This window comes from Erinaceus europaeus, chromosome 10, assembly GCF_950295315.1.
Source record: "Erinaceus europaeus chromosome 10, mEriEur2.1, whole genome shotgun sequence".
NCBI classification, from domain to species: Eukaryota; Metazoa; Chordata; class Mammalia; order Eulipotyphla; family Erinaceidae; genus Erinaceus; species Erinaceus europaeus.
Window position 1 is genome coordinate 100,271,895 of NC_080171.1, and position 24,219 is coordinate 100,296,113.

Sequence of the window (24,219 nt, forward strand, 5' to 3'; positions counted from 1 at the left end):
TTTCCTCTTTTTCAGCAGTTCAGATTTGTCATCTCCCATGCCTAGGTTCATTTCTGCCAAAGAGGTAAGTGCCAAACTCCTTTGCCCTGTCTAGTTGTGGACTAAGTGCCTGGCAGGAGAGTGTTTAATAGTCCTGCCTTATATCTGGAAACCTGGCTGCTGTAGGGTAGATGGCACATGGGATCTAAGCATTAAAATTCGATGGTTGAAAGGCAGGGACATAGCTCACCTGGTAGAGCACTCACCTTCCATGTACAAGGGCCTGGGCTTGAACCCCATGTCAGTTGACAGTACTGTGGAAAGCACTGGTGGGGGTGGGGGAATGGATGGCTCCAAGGACAGTGGAGCAGTGCTGTGGTATCGCTCCTCTCTACCTCATTATCTCTTAAGAGCGAAAGTGAGAAAACCCTTTCAAATTTGACAGTTGATTCATTTCAGTGATAGTCACCTGCTACAGTTATACCTTTGAAATAACAAATTGCTACTACATTTCAACATTAAAGAGATCCTTCAAACTCTCTTGATCCTGAAGTATTCTGAAAGATGGAAAAACAGCAACTGACCAGGAGGCAGCATAATGGATAAAGTGTTGGACTCCTAAGCATAAGGTCTTAAATTTTATCTTCAGGAGTCAGGCGGTAGCGCAGCGGGTTAAGCGCACGTGGCCCAGAGCACAGGGACTGGCGTAAGGATCCCGGTTCGAGCCCCCGGCTCCCCACCTGCAGGGGAGTCTTCACAGGCAGTAAAGCAGGTCTGCAGGTGTCTTTCTTTCCCCTCTCTGTCTTCCCCTCCTCTCTCCATTTCTCTCTGTCCTATCCAACAACAATGACATCAATAACAACAATAATAACTACAACAACAATAAAAAGACAAGGGCAACACAAGGGAAAATAAATAAATAAAATTTAAAAAGAAACATCTTCAATGTCACATGTGCTAGAATGATACTCGGGTTCTTTATATATAATTAATAATTATTTTTAAAAATCTTTTATTTATTTTTGGATAGAGACAGAGAAATTGAGAGGGGAGAGGGAGGTAGAGAGGGAGAGAAACAGAGAGACACCTGCAGCTCTGCTTTACCACTTGTGAAGCTTTCCCCCTGCAGGTGGGGAATAATTAGTTTTTTTAATTAATAAGGGCTAAATTTTTTTTAAAACACTGTATATCCCTCTTGCATATTTTAAAGGCGATACCTAAAAAAAATTTCATCATAACATTAGTAGCTGCAGGGGAGATAATTTGTAGTATGTTGTATATCTAAACATTTTTGTTCCATCATTTGCATGCTTAACTGATTCAGTGTATGGAAAATTAAATATTGAATATGAGTATATGCCCTCCTTATCACCTCGTTGGCTCTGATAGTTCTCATTTTCAAGTCAAATCTCCCTGGCTTTCCATCCAGTATAATCTGGCACAATTCACACAACGCCCACCACCAGAGTGCCATATCCCATCCCCTCCACTGGAAGCTTCTCCATTCTTTATCTTGGAGTTCCCTCTGTACTGCGGTGCTGAGGATCAAGCCCAGTACCTGACTGCATGGTAAAGCACTGTAGCCACTGAGCCACTTCCCAGACTGATTTCTTAAAGTGACAGCTGAGGTCATGGAGGTCACTGATTTCAGATCTTATACACAAGCATTATCACCTCTGAGCAGCCTCCCTGGCCCAACTCTTTTCACTTACTTAGAGAGGGAAGAGATGTCACCAGTCTGTGGACCTTTCACAGTGGTGCCTTCTGTGTTGCTTCCATGTCTAGGGCTCGATGCAGGGTCCCATGCATAGCAAGGCTTGTACTCTATCGAGTGAGCTATCTCAGCCTGATCTTACTTTTCTAATACAAACATTCCTTTTTTTTTTTTTTTTTAAAGATTTCTTTGTTTATATTAGTGAAAGAGAAACCAGAGCACTATTCAGCTCTGGCTTATGGTGACTGAACCTGAGACCTCAGTGTCTCAGACGTGAAAGTCTTTTGCATATAACCATTATGCTGTCTCCTCAGCCCCAGGCACTCCCTCCTAAGTACCTCTTTGGCTGCATCTCACAATTTGATATATTGTTTCACACCATTCAAAAATAGCTTCTAATTCTTCTTTTGATTTCTTTGAAATATGGACTAATTAGAATTGTTTCTTGGCTTCCAGGCATTTAGGTATTTTCCAGATATCTTCCTGTCATTGGTTTCTAATTTAATTCCTCTTGGTCTTGGTACTATTTTTTTTTTAAGGGGGGAATTCCTTATTGAACTACAGACTACTACGGTTATTCTCCAGGGATATAGCAAATGAGATATCATTAGTGGTTTCTGTTTGTTTACCAGAGCACTGCTCTGATCTGGCTTATGGTGGTTGGGGGATTGAACCGGAGACCTCAGAGCCTCAGGTATGCAAGTCTTTTGCATAACTATTATATTATCTCTCCAGCCTAAATTTTTCTTTTTCTTTATTTTCTTCTTTTCTTTTAATTGGGGTATTAATGGTTTACAGTAAATAGTTATTGTTACATATGTAAACTTTCTCAGTTTTCTGCAAAACACCTTACCCCCAGTCTGGGTCCTCCTCCATCATGTACCAGGACCTGAAAGCTACTGCTGCCACCCCCCACACCCCCCGCATACTGTGGTGCAATACACCAAACCCAATCCAAGTTTTATATTGTGTTTCTCTTTTCTGTTCTTATTTTTTAACTTCTGTCTATGAGTGAGATCATCCCATATTCATCTTTCTCTTTCTGACTTATCTCACTTAACATGATTCCTTTAAGCTGTATGCAAGATGAGATGAAGAAGATGAATTCATCATTTTTAATGGTCAAGTAGTATTCCATTATGTATGTATATACCACAACTTTCTCAGCCACTCATCTATTGTTGAACATTTAGGTTGCTTCCAGGTTTTGGCTATTACAAAACTATTATAGGGGAGGTCCATTTCTAGCCTTCTGAGAGTTCTCCAGACTGCTTTCCACAGGGATTGGACCAATTTACGTTCCCACCAGCAGTGCAGGAAGGTCCCTTTGTCCCCACAATCTCTCCAGCATTTGTTGTTACTATCCTTTCTGATGTATGACATTCTCACAGTGATATCTCATTGTTGCCTTTCTCTGACAATCAGTGACTTGGAGCTTCTTTTCATATGTCTGTTGGCCTTTTGTGATTTGTGTGTGTGTGTTTAATTTTTTTTTCTTTACTGAGGGATTAATGTTTTACAGTCAACAGTAAATACAATAGTTTGTACATGTGTAACATTTCTCAGTTTTCCACATAATACAACCCCCACTAGGTCGTCTGTCACCCTGTTCCAGGACCTGTGCTCCCCCCCCCAGTCTTTTCCTTTGGTGCAGTACACCAACTCCAGTCCAGGTTCTACTTGTGTTTTCTTCTCTGATCTTGTTTTTGAATTTATGCCTGAGAGTGAGATCATCCCGTATTCATCCTTCCGTTTCTGACTTATTTCATTTTGATTTCTGTTGGCCTTTTGGATCTCTTCTTTGTACTTTTGGATGTTTTTTTTGTTTGTTTGTTTTGTTACTGAGTTTGGTGAGCTCTTCATATATTTTGGTTATTAGCCTTTTGTCTGACGGATGGCATGTAAAAATCTCTCATTCTGTGAGGAGTCTCTTTGTTTGGATGGTGGTTTCTTTTGCTGTACAGAAGTTTTTCAATTTGATATAGTCCCGCTGATTTATTTTTGTTTTTGTCTTCCATGCAATTGGATTTGTATCATTGAAGATGCCTATAAAATTTAGATGGAAAAGGGTCCTAATATTTTCTTCTAATTATTTGATAGTTTCTGGTCTAACAACCAAGTCCTTGACCCACTGGAGCTTACTTTTGTGTGTGGTGAAGTGTAGTGGTTCAGTTTCATTCTTCTGCACATTTCAAGCCAATTTTCCCCAACACCATTTGTTGAAGAGACTCTTCTTTCTTCATTTATTTGTTTGGGACCCCTTGTCAAAAATTAGATGTTCATAAGTGTGGGGGACTTTGTGTTTTTTTTTCCTTTTCTTTTCTTTTTTATTATCTTTATTTGTTGTATAGAGACAGCCAGAAGTTGAGAGGGAAGGGGGTGATAGAGAGGGAGAGAGACAGAGATACCTCAAGCACTGCTTCACCAAAGCTTTCCCCCTACAGGTGGGGTCTGGGGGTCTCGGACCCGGGTCCTTGCACACTGTAACATGTGCACTCAACCAGGTACACCACCACACAACCCCTCCTTTTTTTTTTAAGATAGAAACAGAGAAGCAGAGAGACAGAGAATGAGAGACAATAATGCCAAAGTTTCCTTCAGTGCAGTGGGGACTGGGCTCAAACCCGGGTCACATGCATGGCAAAGCAGCACAGTATGCAAATGAGCTATTTCACTAGCCTAGTTCTCGGCTTCTTTGTGGTCTAGGACACATACCCTAGGGGGTGAATATCTTCTGGCCCCTGTGAGTCTTTTGCTGGCTTATAAGCTTTAACTCTCACCCTTCTTAATAGCTGCTTTAGGAATTATGGTATACATCTTAAATCACACAACAGTTAGTATCCTGCCCCCTCACATATGGCTTAAGAATCTCAAAGACCTGGAAGGTGGTGCAGTGAATAGGACACTAAACTTGAAAGCATGAGGTCCCGAGTTAAGTCCCTGACATCCCGTGTGCCAGAGAAATGTTCTTCTAGTTTTCTCTTTCTTCCTTTCTAAATATTCTGTTAATTAATAAATAAAATCTTTTTAAAAAGAAATTTTAAAAAATCTTAAACAGGTAGATAGCATAATTGTGTGCCAAACTTTCATATCTGAGATTGAGAGGTCCCAGGTTCAGTCTGGCACCAGAACTGAACAGTGCTCTGTTAGAAAGGGGTGGCGCTGGGGAGGAATCTTCAAGCAGTATGGCTCCACATCTCTCCACTTGGCCTTTGTGCTGTGATTCTCATACATTTTTACTTGGACATGTGTTATAAATCCATGATATATTGTGACTTTTTTAAAGAAGTCTATTTATTATATATATTTTTTTATTTTTTCCCTTTTGTTGCCCTTGTTTTTTTATCATTGCTATTGTTATTGTTGTTGTTGTTGTTGAATAGGACAGAGAGAAATGGAGAGAGGAGGGGAAGACAGAGAGGGGGAGAGACAAAGAGACACCTGAAGACCTGCTTCACCACCTATGAAGCGAACCCCCTGCAGGTGGGGGGCTGGAAGCTCGAGCTGGGATCCTGATGCTGGTCCGTGTGCTTTGCGCCATGTATACTTAACCCACTGTGCCACCGCCTGGCTCCCTGCCTTTATTTATTTTAATGAGAGAGATACAGAGGGGGAGAGAGAGAGATACCAGAGCAGTGCACAGCTCTGGCTTATGGTGGTGCTGGGAATTGAACCTGGGACCTCGGAGCCTCAGCCATGAAAGCCTTTTTGCATAACCTGTTATTTCATCCTGTATCTCTGTATCTCTCTCATTAAAATAAACTAAATAAAATGTTTTAAGAATGTATTCTCTGTTTATCCACACAGTAAGTATCCTCATTCAAATAAATAAAATGTTAAAAGAAAAGAAAAGAAAAAATGACTTCTGTTTGGCTACAGTATCTGTGGTGATTTCCATTCCTTTGTGTGGATCCAGACTTTCATCTGGTATCATTTTCCTTCTACCTCATATAGAATTTCTTGTAATATAAATCTGCTGGTGATACATTCTTTCAGTTTTACATGTCAGAAAAATATTTTGCTTTCCTTCTGAAAGGTATTGTTCTGGCTTTTAGAATTCTGGGCTGAGTTTCTAACAGGAAGTGCCTGTCATACTTATCTTTGTTCCTCTGTGTGTAGGGAGTCTTTTTTTCTCAAGCTGTTGCTGAGAATTTCCTCTTCAGAAGTTAAGCATTTTCCTCTCTCTCTTGCTGGTTTTCAGAAATTTAATTGTGGTTTGTCTCCGTGTAGTTTATTGTAGTATTTCTTAGACTTGGAGTTTGTTAGTTTCTTGAGCATATGGGATACAATTATGACTTTTATATTCTTGTGCTGTAATTCTATCAATGTCATTTCTAGGTCAATTTTGATTGAGTGATTTCTTTAATAAAAAAAAAAAAGTTTTATTTATTTACTTTCATGAGAAAGAGAGACCAGGGCACTACTCGGCACTCAGCTCTGGCATATGGTGGTGATAGGGGTTGAGTCTACAGCTTTTGAGGGGCCTCAGGTATGCATGTCTGGCGCACTACAACTGCACTGCCTCTTGAGTGAATTCTTCCCTGATTCTGAGTCCTTTTCTACTTCTGTGCACCCATGTTATTTTTCTGTTGGATTTTCATCCTTTTGGGTGCTGGATATTTTTGCATTCCTGTAAATACTCTTGAGCTTTATTCTGTGGTGCAGTTAACTTAAAGGAAACAGACATATTTTTACCTCCTTCCAGCCTCTTAAAGTTTTGTCAACTAGACAAGAATAGCGTTGAACTGGGGCTTTTTCACACACACACACACACACACACACACACACACACACACACGCTATTGAGACACAACCACGGTTTTAGAACAGTCCTGTGGGAGTTGGGGGGTAGCGCAGCGGGTTAAGTGCACGTGGCGCTAAAGCACAAGGACTGGTGTAAGGATCCCGGTTCAAGCCCCCGGCTCCCCACCTGCAGGGGAGTCACTTCACAAGTGGTGAAGCAGGTCTGCGTCTGTCTTTCTCTCTCCCTCTCTGTCTTCCCCTTTTCTCTCTGTCCTATCCAACAATGATGACATCATCAACAATAATAACTACAACAATAAAAAACAAGGGCAACAAAAGGAAAAATAAATAAATATTTAAAAAAAAACAACTGCCCTGTATTGTATTTTTCACCATGACTGGTAGGAGCAAGAACTGTTAGTACTGTGGTCCCTTTAGATGGTTTTTTCCCACCTGTGGTCATTTCCTCACACATGCTCTGTGATTCTAGAGGGCCATCACACATCTTCAGGACTGACACTGTGTGCACTTCCCCTTTCCCCTCCCCAACTCTGTCCTGCAAACTCTAGCTGCATTCTTCTTCTTCCCCCTCCTCCTCCTCCTCCTCCTCCCCATCCTCCAAGGTTATCACTGGGGCTCTGTGCCTGCACTCCAAATGCACTGCTCCTGGAAGCTGTTTTTTTTCTCTTCGATTTTGTTACCTTTGTTGTTTATTGTTATTATTGTTATTACTCTCTGATAGAACAGAGAAGTCCAGAGAGGGGAGAGAAAGACACCTGCAGACCTGCTTCACCGCTTGTGAAGCAACCTCCCTGCAGGTGGAGAGCCAGGGGTTCTAACTGGGATGCTTACTCTGGTCCTATGTGCGCTTAACCTGCTGCACTACTGCCTGGTCCCTTTTTTCTTTATAGATATTTTATTCATTTATTTATTATTGAATAGAGAAGACAGAGAAATTGAGAGGGAAGGGGAGAGATAGAGAGACAGAGAGACACTTGCAGCTCAACTTTATCACTTGTGAAGCTTTCCCCCTGCAGGTAGAGACTGGGGCCTTGAACCCAGGTCCTTGCACATTGGCTCAACGGAGTACACCACCTCCCAGCCCCTCTAGCTGCCTTTCTACTCAACATGAAGAGACTGCTGGGTAATCAGCTTGAAGTGGTAAAGCCTGCTGACCACAAAGAGAAAAGCCAATAACTAAGGGCTTTTCTTAATGCTTGTAGATGGGAACCCAAAATATCATCTCTCCATTTCAATAGACTTTTAGTGCCTAAAACAAAATCAACAAGATCATTTTCTTTTGCCTCCAGGGTTTGCGTCGCTGGGGCTTGGTGCTGGCACTACAAATCCACCACTGCTTCTGGTGGCCATTTTTTCCATTTTATTGGATAGGACAGATATGTGCAGATGCTTTGCTGTTTGTGAAGTGTCCGCACTGCAGGTGGAGATAGGAGGCTCAAACCCAGATCCTTGCACAGGTCCTTGTGCTTCGTACTAAGTACATTGTTTTTTTATTGTTGTTTGTTGTTGTTATTGATGTCATCATTGTTGGAGAGGACAGAGAGAAATGAAGAGAGGAAGGGAGACAGAGGGGGGAGGGAAAGACAGATACCTGCAGATCTGTTTCACCGCCTGTGAAGCGACTCCTTTGCAGGTGGGAAGCCGGGGACTCGAACTGGGATCCTTACGCCGGTCCTTGCACTTTGCGCGAACCGGCGGCACTACCGTCCGAATCCCGTGCTCTGGCTTTTTTATTCCTCTCAGTGCCTTATTTGAAATCAGTAAAGTAAACCTATTAAAAAAAAAAAAGAAGAAGGTAAAGGATGGTCGTGGGATTGGGGAGATAACATAATGACTGTGCAAGTAGACTTTCGTGCTGAAGCTGAAGGGACTACAGGTTCAATCCCCAGCACCACCATAAGCCAGAGCTGAGCAGTGCACCATTTAAAGAATAAAAATAAAACAATGGTTACAAACCATGTGCCAGATGGGCAGTTTTGTGAGGGATTGTGGGATTTGGTTACTGCATTCACTTGATAGGAATATTAAATGAACAACCAGAACCAAAGCATTACCCTTCTTATTCCTGATTGTCTACTCAGTTCAGTCTGCCTGACTTCATCTGTGCCTGGTTGTGGGTAGCTTGAGAGGTGCAAATACCTGTGGCTTGATGCCTGTCCCCAGGCAGTTCAGGGAGTAGAGGAGAGGGAAGCAAGGGAGAAGTCACCGTGATGCAGTGTGAGCTTTATGTTACCGAAGACTGTAAAGAATGGTATAAAGAGACTAGGAAAAGTGTTGCTAGGTGTTCTAGGAAGTGTCGCCTGGGACTCTGGAGCCTGTCACACTTGAAGTGAGTGTCATCTGGAAACAGCCAGGTGGGAGAGGAGGCAGTGAGGGCAGTACGAGGGCATTTTGTGTAATTGGAAGCTGGTGTGGAGGTTGCTGCGGGCCGGTGCCTCCCTGCAGAGCTGTGGCCGCTTGCGGGGAGTCGGCCGCTGGTGATTGGAGGCTGCGGCGGCTTGGGATAATGAACCGGGTAGTGTCGGCAGAGGTGATTGGCCGCGCCCTGCTGCAGTGAGGACGCAGCCTGGATGCTGGGTCCCGACTGGGAGATGTGTTTTAGTTGAGCGAGGGTAGCTGAACATTTGGGAGCTCCAAGTTGCTTCTGCCTCCGGGAGAGGTCTGTTTGGCTCTTGCCTTTTGCTTTTCCCCCCCTCCCCCCCCAAAAAAAACCCCAACATTTGATCATCATTCACCTGCAGCATTGAGTGGTTGAAGAAGCTGCGACTGCTCTCTGTGCTATCGTCGTCAGCCTGCTGGCTGGCTGGGCTCTCAGAGGGAGCTACTTCTCAGGCTAGGCACGACAGCAGTGCCTGCACATTTGGGGGAAAAAAGCAAGCAGGCAACAGTCCCTGCATGCCCAGCTTCCAGACTTACAACTCCCCAGCCTAGTCCTCCCACCTGCTCTTGGCATTGCGGTCACATCCCTCCTCAAAAGTGAGCAGTCACCACCGCCTGGCGACGTTGGGAGCCACGATGTTGGAGATGCTGTGGCATTTTCTGTCTAGCTTTTTCCCTAGGGCTAGATGCCAAGGCGACAGAAGGGGGCGAGATAATGAAGTCAGAGCCACCTCAGCACCTGCTCAGGGAGACCAGATGTCAAGTTTTTTGGGGAAACAGGACGGAAGGGCTGAGGCCACGGAAAAGAGACCCACCATTCTGCTGGTGGTCGGACCCGCAGAGCAGTTTCCTAAGGTAATGGCAGCCTCAAGAAGATCTCATAGGTAGGGGACTGGTCTAGGATCGTTTTCCTGGCAAGAACCGGAGTGGGGAGGAGGAAGAGAGGACATCAGTTGACTCATTTGGCATTGGGACCCAAGGAGGTGTCAGACAATGAGGAAGCCCAGCTTTTCAGTTTAGGTTCTTTCTGTGGCCACTTTAACAGCTTTAGGGACTCCATTAGAACCGTTTTTACATGGCCATTTGGAGGAAGAGAGGTTGAATATGGTAGACTGGCCTTAGAATTTTTCAGTTCGGCCCCAGAAACCATTTAAAGGCAGGAGACACAGTTAAAGTGTTAGTGTATCTGAACAAGGTGAGGTGTCCCAGAGCTAAGGTGGTAGATGGAACCTTCAAAGTTGATCCCCAAGTGGGGAGAGCAGGGAGACTGTTAGCCATCCTGCATCCTGAAGGTCAGACCTCCTGCCTCCTGGGTTTTTGCCTTTAGATCAGGGAAGAAAATAGTGGGGGGTGGGGTGTTCATAAGAGAGGTTGGGGGGGTGTTGCAGAGAATGGTTCTCTCCTGGGTCTGCTGATTGATGTGCTGAGTGCCAGTCATTCTGTCCGTCGTGTGTTCCACATGTGAGTTATCTCCTGTGAGCCTCTCTAGAACCAAGGTAAGTGGTGGTTATCCCATTTCATAGATGGGGAAACTGAGGTGCAGAAAGATTATGTAACCTGCCCAGAGTTGTGTTGTTGAGGGTGGGTGATTTCACCCCTCTTCTATCTGGAACTTTGCCTGCTTTCCCTCGAGAAAGGAGTTTTTAATGAGACTAATGGAGTTCTCAGGGTTAGAAAGGACAATGCTGCTTGGCTGAGGTCTCTCTTGCCTACATTAGAAGTGACCTCATTCACTCCCTGAATTTTGGTTATTTTGAATCCTTTTCTCTGTTTTTAGAATAAGATCAGCTGGAGAAGGTTTGGCATTTGCTCCCCTCACCCATTCCTCATTGCAGACACATTGGTTGAATTAAGTTATTACCTTTAAAGAAGTGTGATTTGCTAAGTGGGAGGGGTCTGGCAGAATAACTTTTTCTGTGTTTTGAGTTTAAGCATTGAGTGTGTGAGATGTGGCATGAGCCTTCAATGTGCTTTGAGAAGGTGGTATTTTCTGCCTTTGGTTGTTCCACATGAGGCTAGAAATTGTGGTGGCATTGCCTTTTGCTTGCTTTTTTAACTAAGGGATTAAGGGGTTGGCTCCCTTTTAAATTCACCTGCTCTTGACTTTAATAATAGGCCACTTTATTTCCCAGGCACTTACAGAGACCTCTTACCTCCCTTGTCCTCAGGAATGTTCTAGTCATATGACTTTCTCTCCTAAGCAGTTTATTCCTGACCTGCAGAACCAGGAGCAATGGAAGCTGAGCCTGACTCTGTTCCCCAAAAGGAAAACAGTGGATCTGGGTTTTGGGGTGCCCTGAGGGGTATATAATATAGATCAGCCAGTTTGACTTGAAGCTGAGGTCCCAGGTTGAGTCTCCAGCCCTATCATAAAGCAGAGCGGAATAATGCTCTGATTTTAAAAAGGAAGTAGTTAAAACTATCTGGTTAGGGGTCCGGGCAGTAGCGCAGCAGGTTAAGCACACATGGTGCAAAGCGCAAGGAATGGCACAAGGATCCCGGTTTGAGCCCCCCGGCTCCCTACCTGCAGGGGGTTGCTTCACAGGTGGTGAAGCAGGTCTGCAGGTGTCTATCTTTCCCCCTCTCTATCTTTCCCTCCTCTCTCAATTTCTCTGCCCTATCCAACAACAATGACAATAATAATACCTGCAACAAAAGAGGAAAAATAGCCTCCAAGAGTACTAGATTCATGGTGCAGGCACTGAGCCCCAACAATAACCCTGGAGGCAAAAAAGAAAGAAAACCATCTGGTTACATGGACAGTAAAAGAGGAAAAAGAAAAGTGAGACCTGGAAATATCTCAGCTGGTTAAGTGCAGGACTTGTTAATCTGAGGCAAGTCTTTTCAGAAGGAGCTCAAGGTTTGTGATCTCTGCCATGAGGTCTGACCATCTCTCAGACGGAGCCTCCAGAATCTTAGGGAAAGGTCCTAGAGAAATGTGCTTTAGTCCGCTGACCACTCTCCCAGCAGCTCGGCTTTCTTTTGTTCTCACTTTCCCTGTTTTAAATATGTCTGCTACCAAGTCAGGTTCTTCCATGCTTTTATTCTTGGAACCTGTTCAGGTTTTCCCATCCTCACTGCTTAACAGTTACTCTACAGTGGGAGCAGAAAGCCAGCACTCTCAAGTGGGAGGTCCCCTCTGCAGCATCCAGGCTTTCAAATCCTGCGGGGCTGTCTTCTCAGAGGCTCTGAGAATTCTGCTCATTGTGTGACTAATTGCCAAGTGTAGGCTGATTTCACTAGAAACCAGCTGCAGTAGGCTGTCATGGCAACTCAATCATCAAATGACGCTGCAGCGAATGAGGCTCAGGAGCCTTCCAGGTGGGTGGGGCTTGAGCCACCGGATGCTGGCGGGCTCCCTCCCATATTAGTTTTTCTGGCTTGATCTGAGTCATTGCAGAGGAGGGGGGAATAATTCATGACTGAATGCGGCGCTCCCAAAGGCACTCCACCTGCCCTCTTACTCACACACTCAGCACTGACAGGAAGCACCTGTTTTTTGGCTCAAAGCAGGGTAGTGGAACCAGAGAAGCTGGTGGAAGCATTAGCAGCCTGAGGGGTAAGATGCTGGTGGAGGAAGTACCTCTTTTCAGATTAAATAAATGAAAGCTAATAAGTGAATTCTAAGGGATCTAGGGTTGCTTTTGTTGTGTCTGTACACTAGCTGTTACGGGAAAGGACATCAGGAGAAAAACAAGATCTGGGTTACAGCATTAAAATAAGTAGAGAGCAGAGCTGAAAACAGGGAGGGATCCAGAACTTGAAGAGCCACGAACTGTTGCAAGGCATCAGGAATAGAGGGGGAGCCATGCTTTTGTCTTCTTCCTCCTTTGCATTTCTTTCACGTGTGCAGAAGCTGTAACACAGACACAGTTTGGGGTTCTGGTTTTAGTGAAGGCCTAGTCTGAACCTAAAAGAGGCTTCCTCTTTCCTACACATTCACCACCTTCCATTGTGAGGTATTGCTTCCTAAAATCTCAGTGGATTTTTAAAAATCTTGAGCATCTTTTTTGGAAACTGAATTCTAAAATAATTTTTGGGCATTGTCGGGCTGAGTGCTGTCTTAAATGGATGTTGTAAAGCACTGGAAGACCTCCCTAGACCCTTGTGCTCATCTTAGAGACAGGAGGAGGCCCCTGCAGGTGCATACTTAGGATGAATTCCCAGTGTCTGTGTGAAAATTGATTGTGATGTTGAGTAGGAAGGGTGATTTAAATAAGCAAATGCCATTTGAAAATTGTCCAGTGAGGATCTTCTATTGAACTTAATCTTACTTACAAAGTAAAAAAAAAAAGGGAGGATCAGGCGGTAGCGCAGTGGGTTAAGCACAGGTTGACGCAAAGCGCAAGGACCAGTGTAAGGATCCTGGTTTGAGCCCCCACCTGCAGGGGAGTCGCCTCATAGGCGGTGAAGCAGGTCTGCAGGTGTCTATCTTTCTCTCCCCCTCTGTTTTCCCCTTCTCTCTCCATTTCTCTCTGTCCTGTCCAACAACAATGAGAGCAATGACAATAATAATAACTACAATAAAACAACAAGGGCAACAAAAGGAAATAAATAAATTTTTTTTTTAATTATTCACTTTGTAGTGAGTATATTTTACCAGGAGCAAGGGCTTTGGTTCAAGTCTCTGGCCACCACCACCACATGGTAGCACTGTGTAAAAGGGACAGTTGACAGGCAGTGGAGCAGTGCTGTGGTGTGTCTCCTGCTGTGTCCTCTCCGTGTCTATCACCCTCTTATCTGTAAGACAGAGTGGCCCTTGGGGTGATACAGTGGATAAGGTGTTGCACTTGCAAGCATGAGGTCCTAAGGTTGAGCCCCAATATGTGGCAGAGTGATGCTCTGTTTCATTCTCTTTCCCTCTCAATAAAACAACATGGGAGTCGGGCAATAGCACAGCAGGTTAAGCACAGGTGGCGCAAAGCGCAAGGACAGGTGTAAGGATCCCGGTTCAAGCCCCCAGCTTCCCACATGTAGGGGAGTCACTTCACAGGCAGTGAAGCAGGTCTGCAGATGTCTGTCTTTCTCTCCCCCTCTGTCTTCTCTCTCCATTTCTCTCTGTCCTATCCAACAATGATGACATCAGTAACAACAACAATAACTACAACAATGAAAAAACAAGGGCAACAAAAGGAAATAAATAAATGAATAAATTGTTTTAGGGGCCGGGAAGTGACACACCTGGTTAAGCACATGTATTACAATGCGCAAGGACCCAGGTTCAAGCCCCCAGTCCCCACCAGCAGGAAGTGGTGAAGTAGTGCTGCAAGTGTCTCTCTTTCTCTCTCCCTCTCGGTCATCCTCTTGATATCTAGCTGTCTCTATCCAATAAATAAATATAATTTTAAAAATTTTAATTATTTTTAAATAAATAAATAAAACAACATATCTTTAAAGAAAAACTCCGTGTGTGTGTGTGTGTGTGTGTGTATAATTACACAGAGAGGCCCCAACATTTTTTTTTTAAATATGCCTTTTAAATTACCCTTAACTTCAAGGCTGGGAAGCTGGTACAGTGGTGTAAGAATGCAGGCCTTGCAAGCATGAAGTCCAAAATTTGATCTCTGGCACCACAAGTGAGAGTGATGCTATGGTCTCCCTCTTGTTAATAAATAAGGTGATTCGGGCAGGGGTAGACAGCATAGTGATTATACAAAGAGATTCTCATGCCTGAGGCTACAAAGACCCAGGTTCAGTCCCCTGCACCACCATAAGCCAGAGCTGAGCAGTCCTCTAGTAAATACAAAATAATAATAATAAATTAAATACAGTGATTTTAAATGTAAACTTATCCATAATCTTGTAAAATAGTGTACTCATAGATAACATTTCTTGACCCCATGATACAATGTCTGTCAAATCATAAATTTTGTTATAAATCAGAAAATTCCAGTCTATTTTTCATAGATAGGAGTTGTTCTTACTTGATAACTGCTTTGATAATTTGTCTTTAAAATATAGAATATAGGTTTCACTTTCATTTGGGATTGTTTTCAACTCTCTTCTCAGAATTGTTTTGTGATTATAGTATAAAACTTGATGGTACAAAAAGGCAAAATAACTCAATGATACAGTTGTTTGCTGATATCACTTCAAAATATAGTTTCTTAGGAAATGAGCATCTCCAATTGGACAACTGATTAATTCAGTCAAATTATTTGTCATTATTTGTATCAAAATGACTACAGTCATCAAAATGAGATACTCTAACAGACTTAAAGCTCATTTTAGTTTCAGAAGCAAGCATGAGTAATTTAACAAAGGAACATTTAACATTTTTAGATGTTTTACACTTGGCCTCTTATACATTTGAACCACCTTTAAAGTTGAAAATAATATCTTGCTGTGTTGGATAAAGTATCCTTGTGACTCTGCAGACTCTCAGAAAAGCACATTTGAGGTTTTCATCAAGAATGGCCAGGATTATATCTTATCTTGGGGTCTGAGAGGTCTCTCTTGGATCTGCCCAGCCCAGCGCCAGCATTCAGAAGCAGTATATATTCATTGTTGTCTATGATCAAGGCAAGGGCTCATTTCAGGTAAGGGGGTACACCTTCCTTCAGGGACCACTATGGTAGAGATAAAAATGCATAGCAGAACAGTCTGCATCAAGCAGCTTAGATGACAGCTGAGTGTCATAGATTTGGGTGGAGACTGGAGGCTGAGCAGGAATCAAAGCCTGGATAATCCTGAGGTGCCTCCTCATACTTCCTCCAACCCACTCTAGGGTGGCTCAGAGCCAGTTTTCCACACTCACCTTCTGTATACATTTAGTTGTATTTATTTTTATTTAATTACCAGAGCACTGCTCAGCTCTAGCTTATGATGGTGCTGAGGATTGAGCCTGGGACCTTGGAGCCTCGGGCAGGAAAGCCTTTCTGCATGACCTTTATTCTGTCTCCCCAGCCATCTTTCAGGACTGCAGTGCCATATACAGTATTAAGATCTATATCATAACATTGGATTTAAGCATCAGCATCTTATTTTAAAATCCCTTTTCAAAGTTCCTAACAAAAAGCTTTTTGCAAATTAAGAAAGTTCTTTTATTTTTGTGGGTCTCCAAATGATAGGCATTTTTACTCATCCTGGTGGCGAGGTTTATTCTGTATTAGGAAGTGGTGTAATGTAGAAGGGACACGGGGCGAGGCCTATTCCTTTTTTGCTTTTGTGACGTAGCCTCTTCCCCCACATCAGGAATCCTTACCCTTGACACTTTCAGCTGGGAGGGAATGAGGTAAGATTGCAGGCCAAAGCCAGGAGAATAAGTCATTTCAGTTTACTGTTTTGACAAGTGCTCAACCCAGGTTCAAAATTCAACCCCCACCAGGTTTGAAGGAAGTTTTATGATATTCCTATATCTCTTTCTCTCTCTCTCTCTTGCTCTCGCTCTGGCTCTGGCTCTGGCTCTTTCTAAAAATTAAAAATAAGAAAGCATAGTAGATTGATTGCAGGCTGCTCTGGAGAAGATCACCTTTATTTAATAATCACATTTGACTTCTCAGGACCTTGTTTTTTTTTTCTTCCTCATGCTCACCCAATAGGGATCTCCAGAGTAGTGTTGCCCAATGGAACTTTCCACAACCAGGAAAATGTTCACTGAGATAATATCATCTAAGTGACCACGTGACTCTGGAACTGAATCTTCCCTGCCCCCACGATTTATTTACGTATGTGTGGTTGGGGAGCAGAACCAGAGCATCAGTATGGCACATGTGATACTGAGCATCAAACTCAGAACTTTATGCTTGAGAGTCCAAAGCTTTATCCACTGTGCCACCTTCTGGACTGTGAACTGAATTTTTTTAAAAGGCTATTTCTTTTTAATATTTATTTATTCCCTTTTGTTGCCCTTATTTTTTATTGGTGTAGTTATTATTGTCATCGTTGTTGGATAGGACAGAGAAATGGAGAAGGGGGAGAGAAAAATAGACACCTGCAGACCTGCTTCACCCCTTGTGAAGTGACTCCCCTGCAGGAGCCGAGGGCTCGAACCAGTATCCTTACGCTGGTCCTTGTGCTTTGCACCACATGCACTTAACCCACCACATGCACTGAACCCAACTCCCAAAAGGCTCTTTCTTACTATATAGAGTTTCACATTGAGAGAGTAGCCAGGGCACCATTCCGGACCACGAGCCTCAGGCATGAGAGTCCTGCCTTCTGCCAATTATGCCCTCTCCCAGGTCTCCTGAATTTATTTCAATTTAATTTAACATTTGAAACATCTGTGTCAAGCAGCGTAGTTCTAGGACAGAAAGTCTGAAGTGTTCTCAGTGATTCTGATGTTCTGAATACCCTTCTGTGGGTCTTGCATAAGGCCCTCCCTGGCTGACCCCAGAGTGAAACTTTTTTAAAATTTTTTTATATTTATTTTCCCTTTTGTTGCCCTTGTTGTTTAACATTGTTGTGGTTATTGATGTCATTATTGTTGGATAGGAGAGAGAAGTGGAGAGGGGGAAAGAAAGACAGACACCTGCAGACCTGCTTCACCACTTGTGAAGCGACTCTCAGGTGGGGAGCCGGGGCTGGAACCGGGATTCTTAAGCAGGTCCTTGCGCTTTGGGCCACATGCGCTTAACTTGCTGCGCCACCCCCTGATTCGATTGAAACTTCTGAGGCTTCCTTCAGCCCACCTCAGAATAGAGCGTCCTGATTGTCCCCTTCATGTCAGCTCCTCAGCATTTGTAGGATTTGGCCAGGTGAAGCCCGCAGGAAAATTAAAGGGTTGGTTCAAAAGGACTCGAATTGCAGAGTAGCTGGAAAAGTTCTCTGGCGCCACCCGTCCTGTGCCTGGCCAAACCACCTAACCCAGGCATGCTGTGCAGGGCCAGGCAGCTGAGAGGCAGCTCTCCCAGAGACCAGCAAGCTCACAAGAGGACCACTTTCCAGCTGCTGGAGACCTGGCTCTCAGCCACCCCCTCCATCTCACACCCTCCCGGCTCAACTTTGCCGGCTTCAGCAAGTATTGATTCCCTCCCTGCTCCGTTGTACTTTTCTGCTGGGAATGATTTACCAGGGGGAGAAAGCCATCCTATCTCGTATGACGCATTTGGGGACTTTGTAGAAAAACAGGCTGATGGCTGTTTGTTGGGGTGGGTGGGGGGCGCTAGTGACCAGAGGGTGAAGGTTTGTTTGAGCAGAGTACCAGAGCTGGGCAACAGAGCCCTTCCTGCCTGTCTTCTCCCACAACCCCCATTACCTCCCTCCCCAGAGCGGGTGACGGTGACGTCAGGCCTGATCTTTACACCTCTCGCTTGAGCAATCTGCTGCCTCCTGGCGGGGTCTGTGCCCATTGGCTGTCAGCAGGCCTCAGAGTGGGCGGCCTTTTTTCCAATTAATAAAAGGGCTGGGCCGCCGCAGCCAATGCCAGCCGCCCCGGTATATCCTGCTCCGCGTGAGTTGAGTGAGTTGCTGCCTCCAGCATTCCCAGCGCAGCGCCGGCAGCGGCAGCGGCAGCACCAGCTCGGTCAGCATGCTCTGCCTGTGCCTGTATGTGCCGCTTGGCGAGGCCCAGACCGAGTTCCAGTACTTCGAGTCTAAGGGTCTCCCCGCCGAGCTGAAATCCATCTTCAAACTCAGTGTGTTCATCCCTTCGCAGGAGTTCTCCACCTACCGCCAGTGGAAGCAGGTCTGTGGCCGCTGGAGCCGGGCTGAGCGGTGGCGCTGCGCATGCGTGGCATGTCCCCGCCGGCCACCCGGGGAAAGAATGTCTGCAATGTGGGTTTTTTTTTTTCCCTTCCTATTGGTCATGTGGTCATATTCCGGGAAAAGTTTACATCACTGTTAAGACTGGCTTTCATATGACTTCCGAGGAAGTCTGAAATTGGTGGGAAGGATGGAAGGGAATTCTCTTGGGATGGAGGGAGGCTTCTGGAGAAGCACAGGGCTTGGAGTGGAGGGACTTTCCAGCTGCCTACAGCAGTTGCTCTAAGTCAGTGAGAGAAATGGGCAGAACTGTCACTGCCCAGGAGTGCTGGCAGTACTTTGCTGTGGGAGGCAGCAGAAATTGTTGCTTTAGAGACCAAGAAACAGCTAGAGTCTGGGATTCACTTGCCTTCTTAAGGGGCCCTCTGTCTGTTAGATCCCTTGTATGTCATCCCCCCTCCACCCCCTTGCACTCACAGTGCTGTGCAGTAGTCAGTCAGCGTGCAGGATGTTGCAGTGTATCCTAAGAAGAACAAAGGAAGGCCAGTTGTTCTGAACTAGAAGCAAGAGCTCCGAGACTATTTTGGCATCTGCTGCCATGAGCAGGCCCTGGTGTTCTGCCCCAGGGCAGTACTCCTCCCCACGGATGGTGTTGGTGACAGCAACCTGGATACCAGAGAGCTCGTGCCTAACTAGTGCTTGCCTCTTCCCTAGATGGCACGTGGCTTCCATTGCCATTCCTGTCCTAAGTCTGGAATGATAAACCTGTACATACTTTGTACCATTTTTGGCTGAGAGCTCCTCTGTCTGTAGGAAATTAATGTTGATCTGAACAGCAGGTAAAATATGTACAGGAGCCTGTCTCACACCCGCCATGTGATGGTCTTTCATTGTATCTGGTGACTCCTAGCTCCCTCAGCAGCTTAGTAGTGAGCCTGGAGCCACCAGACAGTAAAGAGAGAGATCTGATTTCAATCCCACTGACTCAAAAGACTTTGAAACCCATACTGGTTTTGAGATGATGACTGAAAGAATGAGAATTGGGTAATGCTTTTCTCAGGAGAGTCTCAGTCCAAGTTTTGGGGTGTTGCTGGGTTGGAGTGACTCATGCACGTGTCCCCCACCTTGAGATTAACCATTTGGGTGGTGGCCAGATGTCTTGGGAGGCAGTTCTGAAGTCTAGCAGGTTGGGTTTGAATCCTACCCACTACTTCCCAAGCTGTGTTGCTCAAAAAAGCTGCTTAACCTCTCAGACTCCTTCTCTGTAAAATGGGAAGTGACCCTCCTTGGAACTAGTTGAGAGGATTCAGTGGGTCACTAGAGGTAAAGCACTCAGCAGAACTGTTCTGCTAAGAACTCCACTTCATCAGCACCCTAGACTGCAGAGTTTGGGAGCTTCACAGCCACTGGAAAACATTCTTAGGCCATTGAACTATTTGCAAGTAGAGCTGCTCTGCCTTCAGTACCTGCTTGAGAGAGCCTGTGTGATCATGTCATCAAGATCCCCTAAGACCGAGACTGGCACTGCCATCAAGCATTTGCCCAAGAATAGTTCCCGTTGGCTCTTGCCCCTTCTCCAGCCTCTGCTATTCCTTCTGGCAATATTTCTGCCAAGCAGGGATTGGCAGGGCCCCTGCGTCTCATACCTTCACCCTGGCAACTCACTTGTCCTTGGGCTACTGCCACTCCACGAGATAAGAAGGGCAAGTCCAGAGCCTCTGATGGAGTCTCAGGCCCCAGAGCCATCCCTACGTTTGGGCGGGAGCATGTGGGGCAAAGCCTGGCGCCAGTGACAGCACTACCAGAGAACCCAGCAGCTGAGCCTTCAGGACACTTAGGATGGTGTAGTGCACCCCATCTTGTGCTGTTCAAAGGGCTTCTCTGCGGACTTGTGAGGGCAGTGAGATGAAAGGGTTTTTTTTGGGGGGGGGATTTAACCCTGAACCTTAGGATTGAACCCTGAACCTCAAACACCTGAGGTCTCTGCCACTAAGCCCCATCCCTGGTCCCACGGAGGTGGGCTGTTGCTGGGTTCTGGCACCTGGGATCCAAGCGGAGGCTCTGGCATGTGGTTCATCACTTTGGTGACTGTGGGGTGAGGTGAAGGGAAGTATTGTGGGTCAGGGGACCACCAGGGACAAGAAAAAGCCAGTGTGTGTACTAAAGGACAATGCCTTACTTTTGTTTTCTAGAAAATAGTGCAAGCTGGCGATAAGGACCTGGATGGGCAGCTGGACTTTGAAGAGTTTGTCCATTATCTCCAGGATCATGAAAAGAAGCTGAGGCTGGTCTTCAAGAGCTTAGACAAAAAGAATGATGGTGAGCACAGTCTCCCGAGGCTGGGGGTGTGTCTGGGGCCAGGGCCTGTGGGACTGGTGGGTCAGCCTTCCAGCTCACCACCTGTCCCGCTGCAGGTCGGATTGATGCCCAGGAGATCATGCAGTCCCTGCGGGACCTGGGAGTCAAGATCTCGGAGCAGCAGGCAGAAAAGATTCTCAAGAGGTAGGTGCTGAGCCAACCTTAATCAGTATGCGATCAAAGGGAGGCTGGTGCCACTTACCGTACTGACCTCGCTTCTCTGAACTTTGGCTGCTTGTGGTTTGAAAGGTGAATAAACACCACCCCCACCCTGGGTTCCAGGTCAGCACTCATTGAAAAAATCACAAAGGCCCTGGAAGTGAGCCATTCCCCAGTGATCCCTGAAGAGGAGAGGTCACTGGGGGAAAGGTGGGCATGGGGGGACTTGAGTAGGTGAGTAGGTGAAAGGCAAACCTGGGCATGGGGCTCAGGCACAGTGGACAGCACGCTGTCTGAGGTGGGCCTTTCCCTAAGATGAGTAGCTTCTCTCTCTACATCCACTAGAGGTGCAGTGTTTCTGGGAGTGGGGGGCACAGAGTGGCTGCTGTGTCGAAACTGCACATTCATAATGGCCCTCAGAGCCACTTCCTCTTCCAGCTCAGCTTGTCCAAAGCCCGGGGCTAGTCCTGGGGTCCATGCTGTGCTGTGTGTACTGTGTGTGCTGGCCTCACTAACATTCATTTGGAACACTTATTTGTGTTTCTCCTCTCTCCTCTGCATCGTTTGTCTGTCTGTCAGAATACGAACGGGCCACTTCTGGGGCCCTGTCACCTAGTAAGTATCTGTGCCACCCCGGTAGCTGCCTTCCTCCCCTCCATGTTGTGCCTAACCAGTGGGGGCCTTGGGGGCCATCACATTCCTTTCTCACGCATAGCGGGTTGTGGTGCTCTTGGTGGCCATGGCGAAGAGGTGCGGCCGAGGGTTTTAGCCTGTTAACATATGAACCCCCATATGTTTGTCTTGCAGCATGGATAAGAACGGCACAATGACCATCGACTGGAATGAGTGGAGAGACTACCACCTTCTGCACCCTGTGGAAAACATCCCCGAGATTATCCTGTACTGGAAGCATTCCACGGTGGGTCGCCCCCACCCCACCCGGGAACATCCCTTGCCCAGCACCAGTCCCATCCCTGGCATTGGGGAAGGCAGAGGTTTCCAGCTGCCCTTGCAGCGGCAAGACTGTCCACTCTCCAGTCCCCTCCACACGCCTTTTAAAGATACTACCCCCACACGCACTTTTTTAAATGTTTTTATTTATTTTCCCTTTTGCTGCCCTTGTTTATTGTTGTTATCATTGTTGTTGATGTCATTGTTAGATAGGACAGAGAGAAATGGAGAGAGGAGGGGAAGACGGGGAGAAAAAGATAGACACCTGCAGACCTGCTTCACTGCCTGTGAAGCAACTCCCCTGCAAGTGGGGAGCCGGGGGCTCAAACAGGGACACCAGTCCTTGTGCTTCGTGCCACCTGCACTTAACCCGCTGCACTACTGCCTGCACTAAAAGCCTGACTCCCCCTTTACTATTTTTTTAAGATTAGTTTACTTATTACTGAGAAGACGAGAGAAGGGTGGGGGCAGGCGGTGGTATGCCCTGTTAAGTACACATCACCATGCACAAGGGCCTGGGTTCAAGCCTCCAATCCCACCTGCAGGGAGGTTGCCTCCTGAGTGGTGAAGCAGGTCTTCAGGTGTCTCTCTTCCTCTCTCCCTCTCCCCTCTCAATTTCCCTATCCTGTCAAACAGAAAGGGGGACGGAAATGGCCACCAGGAGGCAAGAGAGAGAGAGAGAACACCATAACATCGCTTTGGCACGAGATGCCAAGAATCAAACTCATGACCTTTTAAGAGTCTAGTGCTTTGTCTGCTGAGCCACCTCCCTCTTCTTCAGGGGCCACTTCAGATGCTTGCCCAGCCCTGCTTGTTCTCCCAAGGCCAGTATGATCTCCTGGCTGTGTGTGTTGTGTGTTTGGGGGGGGGGGGTATCACTAATTTAGAGACTGATTAGAAGAGCTGTTGGGTTGTTCTCCATGGCCCCATTTTGTTGTCCTTTCTGTGGCTGCACACACACACTGCTCTCATCCCTGTCAGAAGTTCAGATCTATACAACCCAAACCCCCTTCCTCCACTAGGCATCCCCTCTACTGAGCTCCCCTCAATTTGCAGCTCCCATTCAGTTCCAAGAGGGAGACCAGTGGGTACTGCCAGAGGGGGGCAGCAGTCTGTCCCCACAGTGCTCAGGCCAAGATCTCAGCCCCAAGGGACCCTGGGCATCCTCACTGGGTGAGATTAAGTGCCTTGCTCCAAGGTGTGTGCAGGCTGGCCTGACACCCTGGGGTCATAGTGGAGCTGGCACTGTCTGCAGCCAGGAAGAGGGGATGACGCAGGCATGGGACCTTCTCATATTTGCTGAGGCCTTACGTACTCTGCCAGCGCGCTCTGGTTACACATCATGTTTCAGAGCGTTTTTATCCCTGGCTTAGTCCTCTGGGTACAGCCAGGTAACCCTGGGTTTTGTGGGCAAGCAGGTCCTGCAGGAGCTCCACACAAGATCCCACTGCCTGTGTAACAGCTTCCCCCTGGCTGTGCTGTTCTCAGAGCCAATACCTGTGCCCCTCCAAAACCACAGGCAGGGAGGGTGCAGGTCATTCTTACCAGCCGGTGGCTCCTGGGGCTGCTTAGACCTAGCTGCCTGTTGGGAGCCTGCCTAGTTCATCCTTGTTGGTCTTGTCCACAGATCTTTGATGTGGGTGAGAATCTGACGGTCCCTGATGAGTTCACAGTGGAGGAGAGGCAGACAGGGATGTGGTGGAGGCACCTGGTGGCTGGAGGCGGGGCAGGAGCCGTATCCAGAACCTGCACCGCCCCCCTGGACAGACTCAAGGTGCTCATGCAGGTATGTAGGAAGGTGGTCCTTCTGTGGGTCGCTATCATCTGGAAACCATTCATTCTAATTCAGTAAATTAGATTGAAATTTCTGCTCAGACAAGGATGACACTAGATCCCAGCCTGGCTGACCTTTTGCACATAGCTGGTCTAATTTTATCTGAGGCGTTTTTAGCCCATTCTCGTTTTACAGGGCCACAGTGTACACGGTGAAGCCAGCCAGAACTGGGTGCGGCCAGAACCTGTTTCTTCAGGCACACCTTGCAGGAGTGAGGTGTAGGGGCAGGGAATGGACTGTGTTGGTGAGTCCTTACCTGGAGCCTGGTCATTACCTTGACCAAGCACCTGACTCCACGTCCACAGGGCAGAGATAAGCTAACAAGCCAGACTGATGTCAGGGACAAGGTTGCAAAATCCACCTGCACAAGGCCACATCACTGGGCTGGAGCGTCTGTCTGAATAGGGGCCAGGCACCACCCATCATGCCCTGCTGG

At 46.4% G+C, this 24,219-nt stretch overlaps 1 protein-coding gene across 1 annotated transcript in view; it reads left to right on the forward strand.

The window, feature by feature from the left end:
- SLC25A25 (solute carrier family 25 member 25) overlaps positions 1-24,219 on the forward strand; it is a 46,115-nt gene that overhangs the window by 19,506 nt on the left and 2,390 nt on the right. The window contains exons 2-7 of the mRNA XM_060200799.1: positions 20,674-20,800; positions 20,896-20,983; positions 21,578-21,613; positions 21,806-21,917; positions 23,577-23,797; positions 23,919-23,954. Of these exons, the coding sequence (XP_060056782.1) occupies positions 20,674-20,800; positions 20,896-20,983; positions 21,578-21,613; positions 21,806-21,917; positions 23,577-23,797; positions 23,919-23,954 (620 nt within the window). The remainder of the gene's footprint in view (positions 1-20,673; positions 20,801-20,895; positions 20,984-21,577; positions 21,614-21,805; positions 21,918-23,576; positions 23,798-23,918; positions 23,955-24,219) is intronic.